The sequence below is a fragment of the Callorhinus ursinus genome, unplaced genomic scaffold (genome assembly GCF_003265705.2).
Source record: "Callorhinus ursinus isolate GAN/ISIS: 27379988/994484 unplaced genomic scaffold, GSC_fseal_2.0 scaffold13, whole genome shotgun sequence".
NCBI lineage: Eukaryota > Metazoa > Chordata > Mammalia > Carnivora > Otariidae > Callorhinus > Callorhinus ursinus.
Window position 1 is genome coordinate 38386407 of NW_027397075.1, and position 8591 is coordinate 38394997.

At 35.4% G+C, this 8591-nt stretch overlaps 2 protein-coding genes across 11 annotated transcripts in view; one reads left to right on the forward strand and one right to left on the reverse strand.

Annotated features, from left to right (window-relative positions):
• TPR (translocated promoter region, nuclear basket protein) overlaps nucleotides 1-3588 on the forward strand; it is a 67965-nt gene extending 64377 nt beyond the window's left edge. For all 3 annotated transcript variants that reach the window (XM_025877494.2, XM_025877497.2, XM_025877495.2), the window contains exons 50-52: nucleotides 326-444; nucleotides 2733-2828; nucleotides 3439-3588. In XM_025877494.2, coding sequence (XP_025733279.2) covers nucleotides 326-444; nucleotides 2733-2828; nucleotides 3439-3494 — 271 coding nt within the window. In that variant the 3' untranslated portion in view covers nucleotides 3495-3588. The remainder of the gene's footprint in view (nucleotides 1-325; nucleotides 445-2732; nucleotides 2829-3438) is intronic.
• A 17-nt stretch (nucleotides 3589-3605) lies between these two features.
• Nucleotides 3606-8591, reverse strand: part of PRG4 (proteoglycan 4) — a 15597-nt gene continuing 10611 nt past the window's right edge. For all 8 annotated transcript variants that reach the window (XM_073900080.1, XM_073900077.1, XM_073900079.1 and 5 more), the window contains 7 exons: nucleotides 7993-8591; nucleotides 7262-7339; nucleotides 6250-6386; nucleotides 5818-5974; nucleotides 5161-5358; nucleotides 4554-4679; nucleotides 3606-3784 (listed from right to left, as the gene is read on the reverse strand). The exon at nucleotides 7993-8591 is cut by the window's right edge and continues 1015 nt beyond it. In XM_073900080.1, the coding sequence (XP_073756181.1) occupies nucleotides 3687-3784; nucleotides 4554-4679; nucleotides 5161-5358; nucleotides 5818-5974; nucleotides 6250-6386; nucleotides 7262-7339; nucleotides 7993-8591 (1393 nt within the window). In that variant the 3' untranslated portion in view covers nucleotides 3606-3686. The remainder of the gene's footprint in view (nucleotides 3785-4553; nucleotides 4680-5160; nucleotides 5359-5817; nucleotides 5975-6249; nucleotides 6387-7261; nucleotides 7340-7992) is intronic.

Sequence of the window (8591 nt, forward strand, 5' to 3'; positions counted from 1 at the left end):
ATCTGTATAGCATATCTCTTACAAATGTTTTCAAGAATGTGAACATCCTTTGCAGAAAAGAAAAAAAAATAACAGAGGGGAAATAAAAACTAAAGTTGGAACATGTGAGAAGAAGAATAAGGAAAAAGCAACTTGAGCTGTCTTTCCCCCAGCTCCTTTAAAAAAAATACACAGTTACCAATATCAAGAGTCTACAGTTTTGAGTTAGAGGGAAGTGCGGGGTTATTGAAGTGATAAACTATGTCAGAAAGAGTTTGGGAACAATTTAGGATACCTCAAGGACCAGTTTTGCATTTTCTTATCAATTTTTGTTTTCCTTTCTTAGTATTAGTTCAGAAGCAGGCCTAGAAATTGATAGCCAGCAGGAAGAAGAACCTGTTCAGGCATCTGATGAGTCAGATCTTCCATCTACCAGCCAGGATCCTCCATCCAGCTCTTCTGTAGGTAAGTTCCTGCTCTTGAGTACAACACAACTGATACACCAAACTTGTTTGCAAAAGATGATTTTATTGTAACAAATAGATCATTATTTTTCCCCCTTAATTAAAAATGGTTTATTTAAAAGGGAAATTGTATTTTATTAAAGGAAATGTAGTTTTAAGACTAGAGGTGCCACAGGGCTGTGAGGGATGGGTCACTGGGAGCGCAGCTAAGGATCGGTACTTCAGTCTCCTGCCTCTTTAAACCAAAGGAGCTTCTTGTTACTTGTTCTACATATTAGGATTCTTACATGTGATTTGATTTGGAGAGTTGAAAGGTAGGAGGTCTGTTACTCAAAAAATACTTGAAATTTACTGATGTAAACAGTTTCAAAATTTGGCTTTCAAGTCTTTGAAGTTAACTTTGAAAAAGGCTATTTTATGTATTTTTCCTGCAATAAAAATTATTTCTGTGGTACTTACAAAAAAATAATTAACATTTATTGAGCACTTACTGTGTGTCAGATAGCATTCTAAGCCCTTTACATATATTACCTTACTTAATTCTCACAACAGCCCAATGTGGTAATCACCCATATGGAAACTGAGTCACAGAAATGTTGAATAACTTTTCCAAAGTACATAACTAACAAATAATGGGCAGGCCAGGGTACAGACTCAAGAAGTTTGGCTTCAGAGACTCCACTCTTAAACAATACACTATACTAACTTATCTGTCTCAAAATGTTTAGGTAGGGAATTACTTTTATTAAAATTGAAGAAATACAGTACCCAGTCATCCACACAGATTATTTTTATTTTGAATTGTTTATAGCAGTAATTCTCAAATTCTGCCATGGAACCTTCACATTCTATGGAAGACCTGCTCGGTTATCTTTTTTCAGTCATGGGACTGCTATCTCAAGATCTCTCCTGCCTATCTGCTTTTCCCTGACACAGCAGCCTGTAAGCCAATATCCCTAGGTTCAGATCCCACATCTACCTTGGAACAGCTAGTAACTTTAAATGTCTGCGCAAATATTTTATTATGAAATCTGGATAATCATAACTAATCTTGCAGTCAAGATTAGAAATAATGTGTGTAAATTACATAACTCAATGCATAACACTCAGCAAGACTCAAAAATTATCGTTATCATAGTTATTAATAATACAGTTGCTGAAGAGCTCTTCTCCCGTTTATATTTCTGATATCCTATGAAAATGATCTTTGACAGGAGAATGGGCACTTTTATCTTATCAGGGCTTGCACAAGAAAATACGGTTTTTGTTCCCTTTTACAATATACTATAAAATTAGGGTGTCTTTAAGTTTATTTGGTAATATAAAACAGTAAGCCTCCTCATCTGAGCAGTTTATTTGGTCAGTAAATATTTGAGTGCCTACCATGTGCCAGGCGATTTGATAGAAAGCATTACTAAGAAAATGACTTTTAAGTAAAGACCTGGAAAGGGCAAGGGAGCAAAGCTGTGCAGTTTTGGGGGGAAGGAGTGTTCCAGATGAGATCTATAAGGCAGCAGTGTGGCATATTCAAGATCAACAAAGGGGCCAGTGTGGTTAGAGCACCGTAAGGCCAGAGGGAGGCTAGCCAGGAGGTAGGAGGGTAGGGAAGAGAAGCCCAGTAGATCATTGTAATTGCTTTGGCTTTTGTGGATTTAGGAAGCTTTTAGAGGGCTTCAAACAGAGTGGTGATAAGTTCTGACTTAAAGATTTAACAGTAACAGTTTGGTTGCTCTGTAAACAAGAGACTGAAAATGTGTAATGGGCGGAAACGAGAAATTTCAGAGGATATTGTAAATTCAAGGTAAAGACAAGGATGTTTCAGACAGAATGGTAGAGTGAAGTTTGTGAGAAGAGGTCAGATTTGAGGATATGTATTTAAATTCGAGCTGGCAGGATTTGCTAATGATTGAATTTGGGGTGTCTGGAAAAGAGGATTCAGATTTGACTCACATTGTATGTCGGGATCTGTTGTTTCCTGAGGGAGCTGATACGTGGTTTTTTATTGTAGTCCCCACCCCCTAGCACAGTGATACATGGATAGGCACCAAGTGAATATATATTTCATGAGTGGAGTGAGTGAGTGAAAAAGAACCATGCACTTCCTACCCTTTTTTTGTTTGTTAAATGTCCCTTGTTAAAAATCAAACCACTTTTAAATATTGAAAGCAAATGGACACCTCTGCATTTTATCCACGCATCATTTCGTGACTAGATTTTGCCATTATAAATGCTTTTCTTATTTTTTAATTTGCTTTCTTATATTTTAATGTTTGGGGTTTTTTTCCTTAGATACTAGCAGTAGTCAACCAAAGCCTTTCAGACGAGTAAGACTTCAGACAACATTGAGACAAGGTGTCCGTGGTCGTCAGTTTAACAGACAGAGAGGTAAATTTCTGACATATTGATTACATGATAGGATGTAGGATAGTAATAAATGGAACAAGTTTTCTAATCCTTAAGCTTCTAACTTGTATCTAGTTTTTTTTAATGTTCCTAGGATTGATTAAATAATTACACATTGAGCATGTAATGTTTACTAATCTGTATGCTTCTTGTAGAAAGATTTGTAAACTATAGGTATATAATGAATATGTGCTTATATTTCATATGTATTCATTTCTTCCTTGAATTCAAAATTAGATTTGAGGAAGCCAAAGTGTTACAGTACTAGATAGTCATTTGTTACATCTCTTCCTGTTGTTATACTTTTTACACAACAGAATCAAGCTTTGTGACTTTAGTTAAAAATTAAGAATTTTAATATCTGTGTTTTCTAATGTAACCCTTAGAGATTGTATTCATGCCATGAAAACATTAATCTAATTGTAATAATTTTCAACTGAAGATGTGTGAAATGTCTAACAGTTTTATATCTATATACCTAGATATTTGATATTGAAAGCAATTTTATAGTGACCTAGGGTAAGTGAATACTCCACTTTTGAGCTAACTTCTTAAAAGATGCATTCAGTTTGGTTATTTTTTTCTCTTATAGGTGTGAGCCATGCAATGGGAGGGAGAGGAGGAATAAATAGAGGCAATATTAATTAAATGTCCTGTAAACTGTAATAATTGTGAATAAGATTCTCAAGCCTGTTTTAGTGTAATGATTGTCGAGATTAAAAACATTTTTGTATTTAAATTGTTATGCTTCTCTCAACATTCTTTATTAATAAAATTTATTTCAGTGTCAAAATTTTTCATTCTTCATTTAATTAGTTGACTCTTCCTTTGCCCGTGGGTCTAAGGACAGTTGTACCAGACATTGGATAAGCTCCGCCCAGAACGAGTAGTAATGACTCTTGCTGTTCTGCTGGGTTCATCGACATTATAGTATTGATCTAAATAGAAGAGAAATCATTTTTTAATTAAAAAGAAAACAAAATACCTCAACTTAAAAATAGTTTGTGTTGACTATTATACTCAAAGATAGTGTTTATCATTTTAATATCAGAAATGTTTGTATTAATTTGAACTTTATGACAAAAACAGTTGCCTCGAGAGATTGACCTTTCACCAGCTTTCTGTAAAATTAGGTTTGACTCTCCTTTTTCAGAGTAAGAGTTTGAGGAAAAACTAAGTTTAAAAAATAATAATTCACTTCAGTTTTACCCTTTAAAAATCTTTTTGACATCATTTTTATAGGTAGAATAATTTAGATTTCTGTATTTTTCAAAGTGTCCCAGGTAACATAATTTAATTTTTATTAATTAAAAATAATTAATTTCTCAAGAACCTCTTTGTGGCCTTTGGGACTTGTGTAATGATGCAAATCAGTAATATTTTGTGTCACCCAAGACCTCTGTTAAATGCCACAGGTAATGTAGAATATTGTTCTTAGTAGCAGTTTTACTCAAGTAATTGGATAATTTCTCATAAGTCTTTAACCTCATGAAGGATAGTGCAGAATAGAATTGTAGCCTATTCAGTTTAATTGAAAGTAAAGTGAAAATCTAAACTTTCTCTTCTTCAGAGCAATTAGAATTAAGTATTAGAGTTTAACTTCACACCTTTAGTCACCACTGAACACTGGTTTTTGCTTTGATTATATTCATATTTTAGAGATTAGAGCACATCCGTAAGAAGCTAAGAAGTTGCTTAATAACTTACTCCTAGAAAAGGTGTAGTAATCATAGCCTTCCGGTTTTCTGATGTTGGGCAGTGCGATAGCTGAAGTCACCACACTTGGAAATCCTCTCCACTGTAAACTCATTTTAACTTCATTATGGAGGAAACCTGTAGATTTAAAGATACCAGCCTGAAAGCAAAGTACTGTAGGGAAGAGCAGCCGCTAGAGTCTGACGGACCTGGGTTTGAATCCCAGTTTGGTCACTGAGTAGCTCTGTTATGGTGGGTTAGCTATTAACTTAGGTGCCTCAGTTTTTGCCCCCCTCTGACATGGTGCAAATACCTACCTGTTAGGACTCTGCTGAGGTTTATAGATTTGTGTGTAATGTTCTTGGTAAGAGGTACTTGATAAATGGTATTTATTCCAAATAACAAACCTGAATAAATTGCATTCTTTACTCACAAAAAAAAAAAACTATATAGATAGATAGATCTGGTCATTCACTGAGGCAAATTGATGTTTTGAATCAGAGAGCTTTAAGTTATTGGGGCTATTTAGTCACTATATTCAATAAGCTTCATTCTGTAAGATAAACTGTATTACATCTACTTCATGTGTAAGAATTTTTAACACAGTAAGAAATATTACCTTTGTCTTGGTAAGAGACTCTGACGGGTGAATAGTGAATTCTGATGGTGTGTGTTTGAGAAGGTCCTATGGCATGTTCAAAGCGACGTCTCCTAACCTGTGTTGTTTCTCTGTACACTGAATAATTGATAGCAGGCCTTCTTCCAGGGCACTTTTTGATGGGTTCCTGTTTATAAATATACTGCTGAATGCCGCCACCTATTATGTATTAGAAAATCACATGTGATAAGAAAATTAAGTGTAAACCCCCAGAAAGGTGGAAAAGAGCTTTTACAAGGTAGAGGAAAAGATCAGTGTTTCTCATATATGTCCAGACATTAATAATGGCTATTAGTCAAGGGTATTATAAAATAATGGCCAAGTGCTGAAATACATGTTGAGTGAATAAAACCAACAAATTGCCTAGTTATATATTTAACTTTGTTTGAAATTAAATGACCTCTATATTAATGACCTGAAAATTCAGGTGAAATTGTAATTTGCATGCTGAGAGCTCTAAATACTTTTTACTGTCCTCAGTTTTTTCATTAAAAATAATTTCACTCCAGCCATTAAACATCTTTGACCGTAAACCCAGTAATAAATGAAAATATTAAATAAAATTAGGCAGATCAGTTCTTAGAAGTTTTGTAATTTATCAATTATTGTAACACATACCTCTCTTGAAAAAATACACAGATTCAGGTCTGTTCTTGTATTTGGCTATTGAGAGAGCTGCCACTATTTTTCCATTTAGTCCTCCAAATCCTTTTACAATTTGTTTGGGGTACCCTGGATCTTTTATATCATTGGTGAAACGCCAGTACTGGGAATCCTGATGATTTAACAGAGGAAATGGTGTTAACAGCTTCGGAATAAAAAAGTTTGGGATTCATTCCTAGATGTATATATAGGGAGAAGGTTTTAACTTTGTTAAGTGAATAAATTGGCCTTTAATGTTACCAGATTGTTAGCTTTTTATTAAATTTTGATGATAGAATAGTTTAATAAAATATGGAGACCCTTCTGAAGTGGAGGGTAAGCTGATTTATGCTCTTAGGATCAAGAATAGCTAGTTGCTGATTTCTCTCAGAAAGATATTTTTCTTACCTTAAAGAAGAAAGTTTTTCCTTCACAGTTGCATCTAGTAAAAACAGTATCAATGGGGGAGGGAATACCCCAAACTTCAGTAATTTTACGAGGTGGAGATGGTGGATTGAATGGACTCAGCATCCAGAAATAATGACCTAAAATTGAAAGTGATAGATCAGCCTCCAAACTGAATGAATACTATAACTTACTCCAAAAGAAACCAAAATGAAAAATATGTTAACACACATTACATGACAAGTTTAGTCAACACTGTGAGGATTAGTACAGAAGTTAGTATTTGAATATTTCTGAGAGTAGGTATTTCTCAGGTCTGAAGTTCAGCATAGCCTTTGAAATATTTTAGTTTTCCAGTTTCTCTAGAAAGATCCTTCTGGCTCTGTGACTTACAGCAGGGCACTTATCTCCGTTTCTTTATCTTTTAAAATTAAGGACTTATAATTCAGTGACTGCTAATATCTCTTTAGCCTCTACCATGGTAGTGTATGATTTGTTTCCTTTCAGATTTAATCTAAATATAAGAGGACTGGACCAGCAGATGGTACAGCAGAGAAGTAACATGAAGTAACTGCTGTTCTCCTGTTAGGTTACCACGGGATGTAACACTGTTGAATGCATTGCAATCAAGATGTTATTTTCATGTAAAATAGAGCAGGGAATACAAATACAAATCTGGGTGTCATATCATTTGATAGGAAATTAAAATTTGAACTACCTTTTAATTACTAATGGAAAGAAAAAATTTAGTATCAGTTCAAGCTCTCTTTTTTTTTTAAATTTTATTTTATTATGTTAGTCACCACACAAGCTCTCTGTTTTATTTGTTACTCTAATGTGTTTAATTCTGTTAATCCTGTATTTTGGTAATTACTTTCAGGTTCCCATAATATTGTGTGAAGAAAGTTCAGTTAGGCTCCCCTTCGGAAAGCTCAACCCAAACTTCCACTCTCCTTTGGTTCTCATAAATGCCAAGAATAAAATGATGGGCAGAAGAAATATGTGCATAGCTCACCTCGAAATGCAACCAGTGTTCCATTGCGCAAAGTAGTCAGTCCATCTACTGGCTTACCGTTGCATAAATTAGTCTCATCTAAAACAAAAAATTAAGCCGATACAAAAGAAAATGAGAAAAGTGTTCATGTTTTCAAATCCTCCCACAGGGCTGTTTCCTCTGTTCACCTTTTCCTAAGCTCTTGAAGGGGCTAGTGGGATGTATGCATATTTCAGAAATGAAAAAGAAGAGCTATATTTCCTAATTGTTTTACTTAAAGGTGATATTTTTCAAAAGGTAATCTATAAAATTTGGAATGGGCCAGGTTACCTGATCTTCATGTAAATTAGATAATTATTGGATGTTTGATCCCAACACAAAACTCCATTTTTCAGTTCTGATTGCCCTTTGGAATTGGTTTGGAAAAGAGAATAATATTGCAGATTTTTGCTTTGCATTGTACTCTTGTAAGGATACACTCCCAACTAAATTTTTTTGACATTCTGTACACCATCTCTGCATATAGACACAAATGCACTAAATTCCTTATTATTCGATTTTCCGAAGACCAAATAATCTTACTGTGATTACTCGTCTGCTTCCCTACGGAGAAGCTGTAAAACCCCACAAGTTAACAAGTTCAGGGTTCTAGATAATATATCAATAGTGTGATACTAACTCAGAACATTCTGGCTCAGATAAATTTAAGTTAACATTACCAATTTTAAAACTGGAAGTAACATGCTTATTACCTGAAAGCATGGGATTGATGGCGAGGTCTTGATTGGATCCTCTCACCAATATATCAGGGGGCCTGGGGATCATGTGAGGTTTTTCTCCAGCAATATCTGCATCTTTATTTGGATTTACTTCAACTTTTTCTGAGTTAAGTCTTTGGCTGGGGCTGGTGGTAGTTTGGGGCATGGCTTCCACCGAAGAGGTAGGGTGTAATTTTGGCATTGTCGATGTAGTCATCTTTGGGGGAGTTGCTGTAGTCTTTGGTTTTCTCACTTTAGGTATTGTGTTTGGCTTTTTGGTAGAAGTGGGCCTTTTTGGTGCTTTGGTTGGCTTTCGGGGTTTAGAAGTTGACACTTTAGGATTCGTGGTTGTATCTTTTCGCACAGCTGTGGTTTCTTTGGGTTTATTCACAGCCTTTGGCGTGGGTTCTGCAGGAAACTCAGGAATTGATTCAGCAGGATTCTTGGGAGTAGTGGGAGGCTCCATGGTGGTAGTTGTAGTAGAGGCCTCTGAGATGGTTGGAGCAGGTGTCTCAAGAGAAGCTGGAGCAGGCTCCTTGGGGACCTTCGGGGTGGGCTCTTTGGGAGCAGTGGGTGCAGGCTCCTTGGGGGCA